The sequence below is a fragment of the Eptesicus fuscus genome, chromosome 11, assembly GCF_027574615.1.
Source record: "Eptesicus fuscus isolate TK198812 chromosome 11, DD_ASM_mEF_20220401, whole genome shotgun sequence".
Lineage (NCBI taxonomy): Eukaryota > Metazoa > Chordata > Mammalia > Chiroptera > Vespertilionidae > Eptesicus > Eptesicus fuscus.
This window is the reverse complement of record NC_072483.1, coordinates 80782659-80801482: the sequence shown is the minus strand read 5'-3', so window position 1 is coordinate 80801482 and position 18824 is coordinate 80782659. Positions and strand designations below refer to the sequence as shown.

General features: G+C 40.3%; 1 protein-coding gene across 1 annotated transcript in view; it reads right to left on the bottom strand.

Moving 5' to 3' along the window:
* DYTN (dystrotelin) overlaps positions 1–18824 on the bottom strand; it is a 44349-nt gene that overhangs the window by 9472 nt on the left and 16053 nt on the right. The window contains exons 8-9 of the mRNA XM_008145291.3: positions 14856–14967; positions 13337–13485 (exon numbers count right to left, since the gene is read on the bottom strand). Coding sequence (XP_008143513.2) covers positions 13337–13485; positions 14856–14967 — 261 coding nt within the window. The remainder of the gene's footprint in view (positions 1–13336; positions 13486–14855; positions 14968–18824) is intronic.

Sequence of the window (18824 nt, the reverse complement as noted above, 5' to 3'; positions counted from 1 at the left end):
GTTTCTCCCTTCTCCCCCGTCCCGCCTTCTCTGTCAGCCTGCCTGCTCTCCTTCCTTCTCCCCCGGCCCCGCCTCCACTCCTCCCTTCTCCTCCCCCCGGCTTGCTTGCTTCTCTGAAGCTTTGCTCCCTTCTGCAGCTCTTGGCTTCTTTCTATGCTGTCTTGATATGCAAATTAGCTGCCATCTTGGTTGGGATAATTTGCATACTCATCCTGATTGGCTGGTGGGTGTGGCTTGGGTGTAGCAAAGGTGTAGTCAATTTGCATATTTTTCTATTATTAGGTAGGATTGTGCACCGGTCCTTCTGGTCTATCGTGTACCCGATTCCACTAAGAATTTCACTGGCTTTGAGAGGTTTTAGAAAACTCATCATGCAAACCTTCACCAGGTACTCAAATCTAAACATGGACTTTATTCATTATCATTTTGTCCAGAAATACTCCAAGTAAAGGATAGTATACATGCCATGGCTAAACTCCTGACACCTGTACTCCACTAGGTTCCAGGAAGGCTTCATCCTTGTTTCCCCAGGAACCCTTTTTCCCTCGGGTTCTTGCTTGGCTCCCTCTCTCCTCCTTCAGTCTTTGCTCACCACCATGTTCTTAGAGAGGTCATCCCTGACTACCCTACTTGAAATTGCAAATCAGAGTCCCCACCGTCCGCTCCAGGACCTCCCATCCCCTTCCCTTCTTTAAGTATCTCCATGGCCTTTTATGTTATCGAATTGCCACAGTGTGAAGAGATCTTAGATTCTGACTTAGTCTCCAGCCTTCAAACAGTCACCTTACGTGACATAAAACCTGTGTTGTTTTTTTTAATATATGATTTACTCTGTTACTTAATAACTACTTACTGTCTCTTTATTCTGGCAACTTTTTTTTCCTGTTTTTCTTGTTGCCATGTCCTCAGACCGTGGCCTGCAATAGTCCCTGTTACAGATATGTGCACAGTTCAAAGTGGCTTACTAAAGTACAGTCCCATTCTTTGATCAGAGCTGTTGGCATGTTTATTGAATTTGGAGAAATGTACAATCTCATTCTTTGATCAGTGCTGTTGACATGTTTATTGAATTTGGAGAAATGGGCTCTCTGGTGGGAAATGCAACATTTTTCACTGTTAGAGCCTTTGAAATTCCTATTTGCTCCCAACTTTGGAGAGCTCCTGGAATTTAGTTTGGGCTTCCATCAGAAGCAGGCATTTCTAGAGGCTGGCCTTCACACTTCCAGACAGTCTCACTCAGGAGAAACAGGAGCCTGACTCTAAAATCCAGAATCATAACTGAAGTTTCAAGTATATCCTTATGGTGGGTTTTCAGAAAGGAGTTGGCCCAGGGATTTGATGTTGCAGACAATTAACCGTTCTCAGAAGGCCTCCCTAACAGTATCATCCGTGCCGAATGTGCTTGTTATGACCACTAGTGATGCCGGTTTCTCTTTCTCCCATGTTGCTCCCCAACTCCTGACCTCTTTCTCGTCTCTCTCTGAGCCATCTTCCATGTACCTCCCTCCTTCCACAATCCAGGTGAAAGTAGGTAAAGCCCTATTCAAAGTATAGTTATTTTCTTACTCCATTTTTTTTTAAAGGAGAAATTATCCTGCAGAGTTTTTGATGAATATAATTTACCCGATACCAAGATTTCCAGCAACTGGGAGCCCAGTACTTTCCAGGCAAATATCCATTGTTCACAAGCAATTCAGATTGTTTGAGAAATAATTCCTTTCAAATGATCTAAAATCTTCTTTTCTACACTTTAAAAAATCTTTATCTTTAGCTTGAATCTCCCTTGTAATGGGCTTTCAAATAGAATGGGAACACTCCCCGGCCCAGTGACTCACACACATAGCAATTTCGTTCCTTGATCAGCACCTAGCGGAGGACAGAGTAATAAACAGGTAACTAATGATGGAATGATGCTCTTTTCTTTTAGTGTAATCTGAGTTGCCTTTTAAGTAGCCAGTGACACAATGTTGGCTGATATTGACCTTAGTTAACTATATATCTCAGGTCTTTTCCAGACTATTTGTTCTGAACATGGGCCTGTAATTGTAGAACTTGCATTTAATCCTTTACAATTTGGTCTTTATTAATTGCCCCAAATGTTTTAGGCTGTCATATTTTAGTGAGCCCAGATTGTCATTCAGCTTATTGTCTAGGCCATCTGGTATCATGTCACACACATTTGAGAAGCATACCCTCTACTATTTTACCCAATTCATTGATACAAATAATAATGCAGAGAGAAACAAAGACAAAGCCTTCACAGATTCATTCATTAATCAGCCTCACACTTTGGTATACTTTACATTGATAAATACCTTACCAGGAGACCAATGATGTATATATTTAGTGGGTAGGAATTATATAAAAGGAAATACTTATTTTAAAATAATTAGTTTGAAATACTTATTCTAAGAATTAAGTTTTAAAGAATCAGAATTGCCTTTTTATTGCTACGCTACTTTCTTTAATTTTATTTCTAATTTATTTTTCTTATACCATAAAAAAGATTAAAATTGCTTTTAACATTTGAATCATTTAACTTCTTTGAAAGTGTTTGTAAGCATCTTTTCATGAGTTATCACAGATTTTTAAAATGTCCCTTATCTGTCATACATTTATATTATGAAGCACATCTCTCTCTCTCTTTCTGTATATATTGAGCATCTGCTAAATAACAAGCATTGTGCCTGAAAATCAAGGTCTTCCCTCAGGGGGAACTTCTCATTGAGGATCATGAATTCCATCTTCTAAAGAAATGACAACAGGAGACAGGAACTCAAGGAATAATTAATCTCTTGAGACACAATAAGATGGTCGACAGTTTCTAACAAACCTAATAAACCTGGTAGAAAGTGGGATGCTGTTGGGGGACGTGTACTGATTTCTTTAGAAGAAGGGAAAACACACACACCAGGCACACACAGAATCGTACTTCGCTGAAAATGCTTAACCAATTTTCAAGGACTGAGATAAAAACTCAAACCATAATTCAATTAGCCAGTTGATCTCTGTTATGTTTAACTATTCAAATAGAGATGAAGCCCTCTTTCATCTTCATACTGGAATCATAGGATTTCTCTGTTTAAGAAATATCTTCTAGGTTTAAAAAATCATGGTAAAATCATTGTAGAAAATTTTTTATAAAAGGAAAAAGAAATGCTATTGATTTGTTTCTGCTGTCAGTATTTGTGCATGCCCCTGCTTCCTACCTTCTTTCCCTATGGAGCACGTTAATATATTCATGAGTCCTCCACAGTTCATTTCTAATGCTGACTGTGGCCTGAAGAAGCAAGAAACAGAGAAAATAAGTTTTTGGTTTAAATTTAATCCGCATTCCTAAAAATTCATCATAACAAAATAATGATATTTTAAAAAATTTCATTAGTTACTATTTTTAAATGTGACTAATATTTGGGTTTATGTCATCTAAGTGTTCATATGCTCAAAGTATCTATATATATAAAACCCTAATATGCAAATAGACTGAATGGCAGAACAACTGAACAACCGGTTGCTATGACATGTGCTGACCACCAGGGGGTGCGTGCAAAACATGGCAGGCATCGGCTGTAGCAGGATGGTGGAGCAGGTGAGCAGGGCCAGACCATGGCAGGGCGCCAGTCACTGTCATCGGGGCGAGCCTCTGGTGGTTATTGAAAATTATTTGCTCCTGCACACCGCGGTCCTGCTGGGCGCTCGCACCTGCTGCCGGTGCCAGCTCTGCTCACATCCACTGCTGGCACCAGAGTCACCGCTCACACCCACTGCCGGCACCTGGCGCCGGCCCAAATCACTCGGTGCCGTTAGTGGGTGCGAGTGGTGGCTGCCAGCCCTGATCACCCCTGAGGACTTCTCCACCTCCCCCTGCTCCTGAGGGGCGATCGGGGCAGCAGCTGCATGCATCCGCTGCTGGTGCCGGCCCCAATCGCTCTGCTCCATCAGTGGGTACGAGCGGGGCCGGCGCCATCAGCACATGGTAGCAGGGCTGCCAGCAGACAGGGGGCTGAGGGCCACAGCATAAGGGGCCTGGCGGGGGCACGGAGAATGGGCTGAGACCCGCCCCTGTGCCCACCGCAGCCTCGCGGCCCACAGTTCCTTTCAAAGTGCACGAATTCGTGCACTGGGCCCCTAGTAGTCACATAATATTGTTTTTACATAACAATTTCCTTTAAAGAGATTTAAACATAAAAAAGAGTTTTAGGGGTGGGTTTTTTTGTTGTTTGTTTTTTGTTTGTTTTAATATATTTTTATTTATTTCAGAGAGTATAAGAGACCGAGAGAGAGAGAGAAACATCAATGATGAGAACATTGATCTGTTGCCTCCTGCATGCCCCACACTGGGGATCAAGTTCACAACCCAGGCATGTGTCCTGACCAGGAATTGAACATAGGTCGATGCTCAACCACTGAGCCATGCCAGCCAGGCGAGTTTTAGGTTTTAAAATTAAGTTATAATAGTCTTTTGCTCAAGTTAAGTTGCTGCCCAGGACATCTCTTTCTCCAAAGGCATATGCCAAAGCAGTTGGGTCACTTGCTTTCTCTTGGCTCAAGAAATCTTTCACTTCTATCTTTCACCTTCTACTTAAACTTTTATGTCTTTCCACTGACGCCTAATTGGATGTGTACTTTGCATCATCACTTCTCTTCGAATTCACCAAGTCTCTTTGAGTTAATAACGGTCAGCTCCACTCTCATTTAGAATCCTCCCACAAAATCTTGTCTCTCACATCACACTCTGAAAGCCAAGTGCAAGTCCTGACCTAACCCAGGCTGGCTCTGGCTCCTGGGGCACCATGTACCAGCCTTTGGCTCCCACACATCTGGATGGGAGATTAGATTTCATTACTCTACATTTGTAAGCAGCTGTGGCTACGCTCCATGACCTTCTCCCAATGAAATTTTTTCAGCAAATGGATTGGAAATGCTTCTTGGTTTTTTAAAAGTGTACATTCTGCAAATACTTGGTCATGTATGCACTTTTGAAAATGCATAGAATAAAGTCTGCAAAAGTATAACTCTAACAGATTACATTTGGGGAACTAGGGACCAGATCTGGGTTGAGAATTGTGGTTGAGAAGGACTTTACCTTTACCTGTGATATTTTAACTTTTTATAAGACAAACTGATTCAGGTGTTATTTATATTGTTAAAGGTGTTTGTTTGTTTGTTTTAATCAAAGAAAGATAGGCTGCAGTAACTTTAACAATGAAAAAGAGATGCAAGGGATTAAAGGAGAGTAAAATAAAGGACAAAAACTCAAACAGCAAAACCTCTTTAAAATTTCTTCCTCAGAACAAATACATGTTAAAGTGAAAAAAACATTCTGTATTGTGAAATAGCGTTTCTTTCTCTTTTCTTGGGAGCAGGAAATATGTATATATAAAAATATATACATATATATCCTCTGTCCTCACACATGTAATTCCAGCTCTCTGTCAAGTGACGCCAGGTGTTCTGAGGGGTATCTGAGGGGCTCCATTTATGGAGCTAATGACGAACATGCACACAGACCTGAAGGAACATCCCAGAGGCAGCCACACAGGCTGTGCATCAGTGGGTGGTCACAAGACCTACTCTCCATTCACACTTCTACCCAGAAAAATGTATTGAAATATCATTAAGGGTCCAGTGTCCTAGGGATTTACTCTTGAATTCTGGTAATTGTTAAATAAATTGTACTTATGTAAGATAAATTGTTTTAAAGACAACAAAAGATGAAAAATGACTAGCTGCTTAATGTAACCACCAAAATTCAAATTCTCAAAACTGACAAAGATAGTATTGAGAGAGAGAGAGAGAGAGAGAGAGAGAATGATACTATTCTAACTCACAAGTTGCAATTCTAAATTTTTAAAACACCAGCAAATCAAATTTAAAGTGGATTTAAAGCATAATCCACTACAAACAAATATAGCTTTTGGTTCCAGCAATGACAGGGATGTTTGCTATCAAGGATTCTATTTGCTAATGCAATACTTCCAATAGGGGAAAACATGGGATAATTTTGATTGATGCTAAAAAGGTATTTAAAATAAATAAATTCGATGACTTCTGATTGTGTACCAAAACACTTAAAAAAATAGGAAAAGAAAATGACTTCCTCCTCATTGAAAAGAATCTCAAATCAACAACGAGCAGCATAATATTTAATGGAGAAATATTAGAGAAATGCCCCCATTAAATCTAATCCCATTGAAGATAAAATAAGCTGCCCCATCATCTCTTGCATTATTCAATTGTTCTGAAAGATCTGGAGTCTTCCAGGAATGGAGACATGAAACAGAACTAAGAGGTGTAAGTACTGTACAGAAAGAGACCAAAACATCTTTTTGCCCCAGACCACTTAATTTTCCACCTAGAAGCAAGAGATTAAAACTAAACAAATATTTGAAATTATTAAGAGAATTCAGAAAGGTTTCTCTTTAAAAGATAATTATTCAAAAATCTATAACTTTGTAATATGCCATCACCAATAATTAAGAAAAAGATACAAATGAGAAAAGCCTTTATTCACAATAGCAGCAACAAACATAAAATACCCAGGGTGCTCTAGTGAGAACATAGAATGATAGGAAGTAAGCTTATCTTGGAATGCTGGCAGAACCCAGCATGCCCTAGGTGCCAGGGGGCCACTGAAAACAAAGACAGCATTTTGAACTATCACAAAGTTTTAAGAGTTCATTGAGGAAAACATGTGTATGTATAACCTACATATATATATCCCACACGTATATCAATATATACATACTAGAGGCCCAGTGCATGAAAATCGTGCATGGGTAGGGTCCCTAGGCCTGACCAGCGATCAGGGCCGATTGGAACCTTCTGGCTGCCGGCCGGGGCCTTCCTTCCCCAGCTGCCAGCTGCTGACCAGGGCCTTCCTTCAACACATGTCATAGCGAGCGATCGAACTCCCAGTTGGTTGAACTCCTGAAGGGACACTTTGCATATTAGCCTTTTATATATATAGATATCCCACATATCCTATATAATAAAAGACTAATATGCAAATTGTCCCTTTGACTGGGTGTTTGACCAGGGGGTGGGGCTGGCTGGCCAACTGCCTGCGGCCCCTCCCACCAGATGACCCCACCCCTGATAAGCCCCCATCCCAATCTGGGGTGGGACCGGTTTGCCAATTGCCTCCAGCCCCTTGCCCCAACTGGCCCCACCCCCAATTGACACCACCCCCCCGATTGGGGCGGGTCGGCCGGCCCCCACCCATGCACGAATTTGTGCACTGGGCTTCTAGTATAAAAATATATACATATATATCCCATACCTCAATGGCAAAAAAACTAATTAATAATATGACTTAAAAATGAGCAGACAATATGAACAGACATTTTTCCAAAGAAGACATACAAATGGCCAGCAGGTACATAAGAAGATGCTCAACATCACTTGGGGAAATGCAAATCAAAACCATAATGAGTGACACCTCACACCTGCTGGAATGGCTATTATAAAAAAGACAGAAAATAACAAATGTTGGTGAGGATGTAGAGAAAAGGGAACCCTTGCACACTGTTGGTGGGAATGTAAATTGGGGCAGCCACTATGGAAAACAGTATGGAAGTTCCTCAAAAAATTGAAAATCAAACTATCATATGATTCAGCATTCCTGCTTCTGGGCACAAAAACAATATTCTAGAACAAGTTTTCTCTATTATATTTTTTTCTATTCAAACTGCATTTCTATATGATCTTACACACCATCAATTTAGTTCATATGGGATTATTTACAAAGTAACCCAATGTTGATAGTTTCCTTTTTTGTTTGTTTTATTTCTATTGAGATAGTAAATTTTTAGAATATAGCAAAAAATCAGAAATAACCCAAATACCAAATAACAGAGGTGTTCAATAATGTTAAGTTCATTTAAATAAAAATTATACAACCATTCAGATTGTTTCTGAAGAACTGTAATGGCAATGAAAATTCTCACAACATAACTTCCTATATAATAAAGAGCTAATATGCTAATTAGACCAAATAGCAGAACGACCATCCAGATGACCTTCCGGACAACTGTCTGGATGACCTTCTGGATGAAGCTGGGGCTGCAAGGGCAGAGCCTCTTGCATGAATTTTGTTCATCGGGCCTCTAGGATATTGATAAAGAACTCTATACCCAATATGATATCAATTATATTAAAAATGTTAGCAGGAAAAATTATATTAGTTAACAATGGTTGTATTAGGTATTGATTGTAATTTTGACTTTAGTCTTGGCTCTTTTATAACTTTTCCCAATTTTCCATAATAAATATGTAGCACTTCATAACTGAAGTTAAAAAGCTATTTTAAAAGTATGTTCCCAGATTTTTCTTTGATCACATGAACATCTTGAAAATATTCCCCAAACTCGGGAATGATTCACGGAATCTGACTGCGTCATTACAGAATGGCCCAGATTAATTGTGCCTTACAACGGCTCCTTTCCCTTTTGGACTCACCTGATGATGTGGGCTGCTGTCATCAGTTTGTTGAGCCTGAGACATCCTTTGACATATTCGTTTGGAAGCCTTCATGGCAGCTGTTTCCACTGGACCAATTGGATATTGGATGGAGAGCCTGTTATAAAGGGGAATTTTATGAGAGGTTGTAATAATTTTTAATATCAGGTATGACATTAAGGAGAGTCTAAGAAAATGTTAAATCATATATTAAATTTAATATCCAAACAATGGCAATAAAATAGCCCAACATTTTTTCTCTGTGCTCTTTCCAACTACTCACTTGATAGTCAATTAGCTAATAATAGGAACGGAAATTCCTCCTCCCTTCCTCGCCCCTCCCCCCCCCCCCCCCACACACACACACACTCTTGATCATCTAGAAATAAGAATGCAAAGAAATTCAGGGATGACTACAGGAAATCCCTAGGTCATCTCGTCCAGGTCAGATACTAGGAGCTCTAAGCGCAGCTGTGGGTTTATGATGTCATATCTGAAAGAACATAGAATAGAGCAGACTAGTTTAAGGTCAGGCATGTTCCATTTTATATAACTTCATTTCCTTTCACTCCTTTATTCAAAAACTATTTAAAGCCTCTTACCATCTTGAGTTATTGCAGATTTAAAAAAAAAAAAGATTTTTAAAGGAAGCAGAGAACTCCCTGTTCACGGAGACTTCACATCTAATAACAAATAGACAATCATTTTTTGACATAATGTGATTCTTTCAACAGAATTCAAGGAGAGTCAGGAAAAGAAGCAATTATTCTACAGCACATTTAATTATTTGTTTAAAGGGGTAGGCAACTTGGGGTAGAAAAACAGGATAGCCCGACACTTCTTTGTCATTCATCTTGTGAGTGAAAGGCTCTATTCTTACCCCAACTGAGATCATTTTTATTTTATGTTTTAAAATATATTCTTTGATTTTTTTTACAGGGAGGAAGGGAGAGGGATAGAGAGTTAGAATCATCGATGAGAGAAAAACATAAATCAGCTGCCTCCTGCACACTCCCTACTGGGTATGTGCCTGCAACCAAGGTACATGCCCTTGACTGGAATCGAACCTGGAACCCTTGAGTCCGCAGGCCGACGCTCTATCCACTAAGCCAAACCAGTTAGGGCTGAGATCATTTTTAATACCTTGGGGGTGTCCAACATCATTTTCTGTACTCACACAAATATTTACAACCATCAAAATACATATTGAATTTGTTTTTTAAACAAAATGGCATTAGTCCATGCACATTATTCAGCCACTTGCCTTTTTTCTCTTAATGTATGATGGTGAATGCCCTCTAGTATAATAAGTACGTACTAAAATTTGTTCTTAAGTAGATTCATTATGTTTGGTTGTATGTCTGTATCACATATGTTCCACCATTTTTTTACTATATGAGAGTTGCTTTTTTCCTATAAGACAGAGTTCCAAAAGTGGGTCAAGGGCCAAATCTTGTATATATTTTTATGTTGAGTAGATACCACTCTCCTAAAGTCAGTCCCTCCACATGTGCACTAGCGTCCATCCCTTCTGGACTGCTCCAACAATTCTCCCCTCTTATACCAAATCACCAACTTTTCTTTCTAAAATATCATCCCCTCAGTACCCTAACATGCTTTATTTTTTCCATTATAACAAAACATTCTCTTGAGTCATTCTACCATTTAAGACAATCTCTTTGCAACTTGTACCTAAACGTTCTGAAAAAAAATTATTATGTAATATCTTCAATTCTTCATCTCCCATTCTCTCTTAAATTGCCTCTAGTCTGATCTTTCAACTATCACTGTCCTACAATGCTATTTTTGAGGTCATCAATGATTTCCTTATTTCTAAATCCAAAGTCAATTCTTATTTGACCTAGCAGCAGCATTTGACACAGTAGACCATGCCCTCCTCCTTGGAACACTTTCTTACCTGTCTTTCAGGAGTCCTCATTTTCTTGGTTTTTCTCCTACCTCATTGATAACTCTTCTTCAGTAGCTCTTGCTGGCTTTTCTTCTCATCAACTTTGTAATGTGAAATATTGCAGTGCTCTGTCCTCAACTCTCCTCCCTTCTTCATCTACACTCTCTCTTTGGTGATCTAATTTGATCTCATGGCTTTAAAAGCCAGATATGTTAACAACTTCCAAATTTGTATCTCCAATAGACTTTCTCCCAAATTCCAGACATGAATAGCCAACTGCATACTCAACATCTTCATGTGGATGTCTAAGAGACATCTCAATCTAAACATCCCCTCCTCACTTTACTCTCCTCTCCACTATGGTCTCCCCCACTTCAGATGACAGCAACTTTTTACTCCTACATACTATACCATCACCCTACCTATAATATTTAGTACAGATACAAGAATTGATCCATGGATCTGAAGATGAGAATATAAATTGTATTAATTGATCCAAGTATATGTAGAAACCTAATATGTGAAAAAGTTGGTATTTTAATTAAGTGGGGAAAAGACAACATAACTGGCTATCTATCTTAAAGAAAGCAAAGTTAGACCCTTGCTAAAATAAATTTCAAATGCATTGCAAATAGAAACATGTGAAGAAAATTTAGAAAAACATTCACATAACCTTGATCCTACTTTTGCCCCCTTTCGTCTGTTGCCAGTATCTCTTCCTTCATTCCATTCAGCTACACTGGCCTCCTCACTGCTTTTTGTTGTTGTTGTTTTTGTTTTCTGTTTGTTTGTTTTGTTTTTTGTTTGCATCTGCCAGGCTCACTCCTGCTTTGAGCTGCTGTCTTCTCAACTTGCAATATGCTTTTCTCACTTACCAGTGCGGTTCACTCCTTCAGCTCCTTCAAGGCTTTGTTGAAATATCACCTCTCACTCAAGCCCACTATAACCACCTGATTGATTGATTGATTGATTGATTGATTTTAGAGAAAGAGATAGATAGATGATAGATGATAGATAGATAGATAGATAGATAGATAGATAGATAGATAGATAGATATATAGATAGATGGAGAATTGAGAGTTCCAGAGTGGGGACAGGGCCTGAAATGTTAAGTGGGTGTCAGGAAAGGCCTTAAGGATGAGAGGACATTTGAGCAAAGAGCTTTCATGGGTCTTTAGGAGCTGAGGAGTCAAGCCATTCAGGGAGGTGGTCTAGGGGTATCAATTCTTTAAAGTAAAGGTTTAAGTTTTAAGAGAAGGGGATCTGGCTTAGTCTTATGGGGAAGAGGGAGGAACCAGGGCTGGAGCAGCAAGAATATAGGTGGGGACTTGCGGCATGGAGGTGACATAGAGAGGTTATCAGGGTGGTTCAAATATGCAGCACTTTTCTATGTCATGTTACAATTTTTAGTTTTTAGCTTAAAACAATGGAAAGATAATGGAGGGACTTAAGGCATGGGACTTTGGGGGAGCTGAACATGTAAGAAGTGTAATTATATTTGTGTTTTAAAGATGAGTCAGGCTTCAGTGGTTAAAAGAAATGCAAATAAGAATATAGAACTTTGTGCTCTATGACAATGTAGGAATTTGAAGGAGATTTCAAGTATCCAATACATCTGGATGACTAATTGACTTATTTTACTGATACTCTGCTAGGGGAAGGTGAAATAAATGGATTGAAGGAGACAGTTACATTAGAATCTGAAATCTTTGCTTTTATTTTAAACTAAAATTCTTTGTACTCTATTAAAGATATACACCCAAATGATATACAAATTTTATAAGAATATATTGATATCAACCTGCTAAAAAATGTGATACAGACATAGTGAATGCCCTCTAATTGAGAAGCCAATATGTACTTTTTCATTTAAAGAGCTAAAAATATATATTTAATTATACCAAATTGTAAAGTGACAAAATAACCACAGAAGTAGGTCCTGGGGTTGAGATAGAATTTTACTGGTGGATGCCTGAGAATTACAAAAGAAATCAACAAATTAATGCCAATCTAAACTGATCTTTTCTTCTTCTCCCAGTAAATAATTCTGTTTCTGCCTCCCAAAAGTTTAATGACCATAAGCTCTAGGAAACACCCTCTCTTCTCTTTACCTTCTCAAATTTTAAATTATGGAGAAGGGATTATTTCAAAAATTAAGGTCACAGAGACTTTGTAAAGGTCACCTTTGGCGGTGATCGGCTATGTGATGGTGATCTTGTACCAGGGGTGCTGCAGTGTGCTTTGGGATGATCCCCTGGAGCATAATTTGACATTCTGAATTTTGAGAATTAAAAAAATTCACATTTTTGACCCAAGATTTTACTTGAGTAAATTTATCTTTAAAAAATGTTAAAAGTATGGGAAGATACGTGTATAGGGATGTTGATAACAGAATTTGGGGGGATAAAATTTTGAGAATAACTAAATTTTTCAATGATATAAGGGATTGCTTGTGAATTGTGGCACTTCCTTATAAGTATAAGAGTTAGGCCACTAAAAATGACATTTTGGAAATTAATGAGATGGGAAAAGCTCTTCACTTAATGCAGGTGAAGAGAAGAATGAAAAACTGTACCTACAGCGTAATTCCTGTTTTGGAACACTAAAGTGTGAAAAGCATTCATCTGTGAGTGATGGAATACTGTCTTTCCTTTTTTTTTTTAATTTTTTTTAAGAAATATTAATTCTGAATTAAGCTTTCAAAGGCAAACCAACTGAAAGTTAGTATATGAAACAAAGCTATTCCAATACTCTAATATTAAAAATCTTTTGTGGCTGACACCTTCTGTTGGAATAACTCTAAATAATTGGATGGGCCATTTGAAGGTATTTTTGCCTCTTTCTACTTTAACATGAAAGCTCATTCCGCCCATTCCTCCTGCCTTTCTTAGGATCGTCGGCATTAGGGAAGCTGCTGCTCTGGCCTGGGCTGCCACTCTGCACGGCTGACGCTCACAGACACTCACCTGGCCTGTGCACGGTCAGCCACGGCCTTTGGCTTCCCCGGATCCAGCAGCCGCTGCCTTCTCGCAGCTTCTTTCCTCCGCCAGCACTCTTGGAGCAGGTTGCTCCTGAGGGTCCCCAGGAGGAGTTTGGTGTACTCCTTTGCGGACATCTCCTGGAATGGCCAGCATTACAAAGGGGCCTCAGATCCGTCTCAACACGGTCTCCTTTCCTTATCTGGGCAGATGGCTGTGAAAGTCTGGATTTTTCTGTCCTCAGAAAAATCATCTTACTTTCTTACTACCTGCATTTCTTTACGTTCTCTGTGTCAATAGGTACACAGAGCATACCCCCCAACTTCCACAGTAACTCTTCTCCCTTCGAGCCACCCAGTATTGTGGGATGTTAAAGCTAGAAGGGGGGACGAAAGAGGACTAAGTCCATGGTCATTAACATTTGGGTTGTGGATTCCTTTGAGAAGTGGGTGATCAGCCATGGGTTTATCTCCAGAAATATGCTCAGACCACCTAAAGTCCACCCATCAACCCCACATTAAGAACCTCTGCTAAAAAAAAGAAAAAAGAAAAAAGAAGGAATGCAATGAATTGTTGAAATTTTCAGCACTTAAAATCTTAGGTGTAATAACAAAGTGGCCACACGGTGTCAGTCTAACACCAATAAGCCTATTTCTCCCCAGGCTTTTACAAACAGATCTCAGGCCATTGAACCTGGGGATTTGGGTTAATAAAGTTTAGCAAAGCGATGCCCACTGGGAATTATTTGGCAAGATGCAGACACTTGACTTTTGTGGACCATGTGGGTTAAAGGGGAGAACGAGAGAAAACTGTCCTCTGAAAAGCTAGTTAATCAAGACACTTCATTCACTATTGTGGCATTGAGGGTGATGTCATCTGTGATGAGAAGAAAGTGCTCTTTCTGGAAAAAGTTTAAATGCTCTTTGTTTAAAATGTACTATCCCATTTCTCTTTCTTCTTAGAAAGATCTGAATTCTCTTGCTGATTATTAACATTTTTCTTTTAAAAGTCTTAGTTTTATAATCTTCCACTAAAAACGGAGATAGTTCTCTTTCTCTTTCATTTTTCTTTGAGAAAAAACACTTGACATTTAGGACTCAGGAAAAAGAGGTTAAAAAGGAAAACTCCCCAAATGTCCTAGCAACTAGAAGCCTTGTTGCATCATCTTTGCCAACCAGAGCCTTTTCTTTTTAATCCGCACCCATTTCCAACGCCTCACTCCTCTGACACAGCAGACATTTTCTAGTCCACAGTCTGGGATCCATGGCTTCAGACTGGACTCAGTTTGGCCTTTTCTGGTCCCCAAAAGGTTTTATTTAAATTTACAATATAAAGAAAACATATTTATATTGAGAGATATTTAAGGTTCCCTTTGCCACTTCCTTAGTCATAAATATTTCTAACGAAAGGAGCAGACTCTGGTTTTTCTGGAGGGAAAGTTTCTAAACTGCTATAGCTGGTACTGACACGATTCAGGAGTGGTTTGGGACAATAGGTTAGGTGTTACCTGGACACAGTGCTCAACCACAGGATGAGACGTCTGGTGGGGCTTGCTGTGGAGACCAGCTAAGAAACACATCTGGCAGATGTCGAAGTTGAGGCACTTCAGGCAGCGGTATCTGCCAATGAAAATGGAAGCGGGGCTGGCATCACTACTAGTAGGCGAACAAGGAAAATAATATTCAGGTGGAAAATGAGCAGGAACATGCAGGGGATATCTGAGCTGTCAAGTGAGCATGAAGTTTCTCCCAAACTTTGCAGGGATGGATGGTAAATGACTCTGATATGTTTATTTAATCAAAGAAATCCTCTTTTGACAGTATTTTTATAATATGGAATTATATGCATATGGTTTTAGCCAACAAACTCGAGTATGGAAGTCTCATTCATTTCTCACTCCTTCCCCCAAAATACTTGTATATGCAGGGCAATGTGTGCTACAATCCTCAGGACAGACCTCATGTTGTGCAGCTGCACAATGCATTCAGATATTTTTAATTTAGTTGCCAACCTAAAAAAAAAAAAAACCTGAGAGATTTTAATAAAGTTTGAATTCTGCCTTCTGTTGAAATTTTGCAAGATGTGATGATATTGGACCTGCATTCCTGAATGGTGCTGGAGAGAATGAAGCTATCCTATATAATAAAAGCCTAATATGCAAATCGACCCAACGGCTGGTCACTATGCTGCACACTGACCACCAGGGGGCAGACACTCAATGCAGGAGCTGTCCCCTGGTGTTCAGTGTGCTCTCACAGGGGGAACGCCACTCAGCCAGAAGCTGGGCTCACAGCTGGCGAGTGCAGCGGCTGTGGTGGTAGCCTCTCCCACCTTTGTGGCAGTGCTAAGGAGCAGTAAGGAGCAGCAAGCTGGCAGGCAGTGAGGAGTGAGGGGTCCCAGACTGTGAGAAGGCACAGGGAAGGTTGATGGACCCTCCCCCGCTCTCCCCCCAGTGCACTAATTTTGTGCACCAGGCCTCTAGTAGATAAATAATTTAAAATACACTTTTGTCATTTTCTAGAAGTCTGTCCATAGAAAATAAAATAAGTGGAGGAGGGGGAATTCCCCTCCAGCCAAAGTGAGCATCATACCCACGTTTCTTACCAGCCCAGTACTGCAGGCTTCCTCTTATGAACAGTAGGAACCTTAACTCTCCTGTGTCAGAAGGAGAAGAAGGAATCTGAGGCCCTCTGGTAAGGAGGGGTGTCTCTAACACTCTGGGAAAACATCGTGATATCGGGGCAGGCTGGTGAGACCTCATAGTCACGAATTAGTAACTTCTGAGGGTATTGGAGTGGTATCATATTGTTTGTAAAAGATCAGAGATCTATACTCCCCCCCCCACCCCCCAATATTTTAACTATCTTTTCCAGCTGCAGAGTGCGTGGAATAGAGCTCTGTCTTCTTCATCAATGGCATCGATCAGTGAGGCCTATACAGCTCCTCCTCCCAGACAGACTCTGCTCAGCTCGCCACAGGCCCTCCCCTCACTTCTACTCCTTGCCTTGCCTCTAGTAGCATTTGAGTTTGCAATCCTTGTCTTAAAGCTCACACACAAAAATGGGGGGAACTATGGCAAAATCCCTACACTCTTCACATTTCATATCTTGCTGCAAAGAGACAATACTTGAGGTTCTAACCAGCCAAGTTAAGTAACGTGTGATTATGAGTTGGTGAGAGGCATGGAAAGTAAGTGTGATGGGGAGAGGGAGGGGGACGTTCCTGTGGGCTGGTATGGTCTGAAAAAGTGAGGCATGCCATGCCATGCAGTAAGCCTGGGCTGGACAGAAAGGTGGGGGAAATCCCAGAGAGAAATCACAGGAGGAGTAAGATAATATGAGCTGGAGTGAAGAAGGGTTTGGAGCAAGTCAAATTGGTCAGACCTGCTGATCACTCTGAAGAGCAGAGGCATACAAATTTGGAACGTCGCCGGGGCCAATGGCGGAAGGTCTTGGAAGTCTGACCCAAGTCATTTAAGGCAGAGCCAGAGAAGGTAAGTGCCACGAGACCAACCCTCACTGTCCTTGTTCACTGTTGTACCCAATACCTGGTCCCATGGTCAGATATTAATGAATAGTATTAAATAGCTATAATAGTAGCTAACATTTTTGAGCACTTACGATGCAGCAGGCAGGGTACATGTGTGGCCACGGTTAGTCCCTTGGAAGTTCTTTAAGGTTATGTGTTCTTCTTCTCATTTTACAGATGAAGAAACTGAATCAGAGAGGGTTCCACAGCTCAGACAGCTACACAACCCCATGGTAAGTTGTAGAAGCAGGCTCGGAGCCCAGGGATACCATCTGTCCAGAGAGCCAGCTATGTTAGCCACTAACATAGACCACCAAGGCAGGAGGCTTGAGTTTGATTTCACAGACACCAGTACTAGTGACCTGGAAGTGGAAATGTAAACTCCTGTTTTGGAGGATACCTGGTCCATGGGAAGTTTTCAATAAACCTAAGTCCGATGAAGTTAAATGAATCACAGTTTCTTCACCAGGAAAATGGACTGGTAAATCCTTCTTTCTCAGCGTTGCCAAGTTTTTACAAACATGCATAATTGGGAAGACTTGTACTTTTCACATGAAATGTATAATAATAACATATTTTAATAAGGTTATTTGATGAGCCATTTGCACTGGCTGCTTTATCCAGTATTACATATGGTTGCGGTTGACTCATCGAGGACCGTACGTTGACCCTAACCTTGCATTAGTTCCTCTAGGCTCTGAAACCGCCTGAAGGTTTGTGAGAAAGGGTGTAATGTAGATAATGAGATTGGCCTGTCATTGATGCCTTTACCAACAGAGAATCAAGTTTCTCCCCAATCCCATCTCAGCCTTAGATGGCTATTACAGAGCATAAATGGGACACATCCTGCTAAAACATAACACTTGGCTCAGGAACAACCTTGAGTCTTTGTACTTTCTCTTACTTTAGCAGGTCAAGTCTTTGCCCTCTTCCTGCTACCTCCAGATCTGAGAACACTTCTCTGAAATGGCTTTATTAAGCTCACTAACATGGAAAGCCTGGAGGCTACTGTTGGAGTTTACGAGAGCCCAAAGCACAGGATTAAGGTCAGGACTGTAATGCACTGAAGCCATTTCTAACAGATTCAGAAGGTGACAGCTAAAAGAGGCCAATGACATCATTTGACCCAACCCTCCTTGTTTTCCTTACAAAGAACTGAGGCTCAGAGAGGATACAGGCCTTGCCCAGCTCACCCAGCTGTCTCATAATATGAGAACTGTGCATGGCCTCAGATGTCTAGGAGGAGAGATGGTTCATATAGATGCTCTTCTAAGAAAAAGCTTAGCCTCCTAAATAGATAGAGACATAATCTAAAACTGAAAGTGTGGTCCTGCTTGCCCTCTGCCGCTGCTGTTTGTTTTTTTTTTTTTAATATTTATTTTTTTATTTCAGAGAAGAAGGGAGAGGGAGAGAGAGATGGAAACATCAATGATGAGAGAGAATCATTGATCGGCTGCCTCCTGCATGCCCAACACTGGGGATGGAGCCCGAAACCCAGGCATGTGTCCTGACCAGGAATTGATTGAATTGTGACCTCCTGGTCCATAGGTCTATGCTCAATCACTGAGCTACCCCAGCCAGGCTGCCATTGCTTGCTTTTGAGTGACTTTAGCAAGTCATTCAAAGTCTTTTATAAAATAGGAATAATAATATCTGCTATATGCTACACATAATGATTTTGAAAAAAATATTTCAATAGAAAAGTTGTGTTTGATATAATTGCAGTGAATTTCATACCTGGCCCAGTGCAGGACACATAGTAACTGCTTAATCAATACTTGTCTATTGGTTAAATGATTATACTACATATATAACATGGTAAATAATATTCATGCTCCTCCACTATTCTGTATAATAAAAGGCTAATATGTAAATCAACCAAATGGTGGAACGGCTGGTCACTATGATGCGCACTGACCACCAGGGGGCAGACATTCAATGCAGGAGC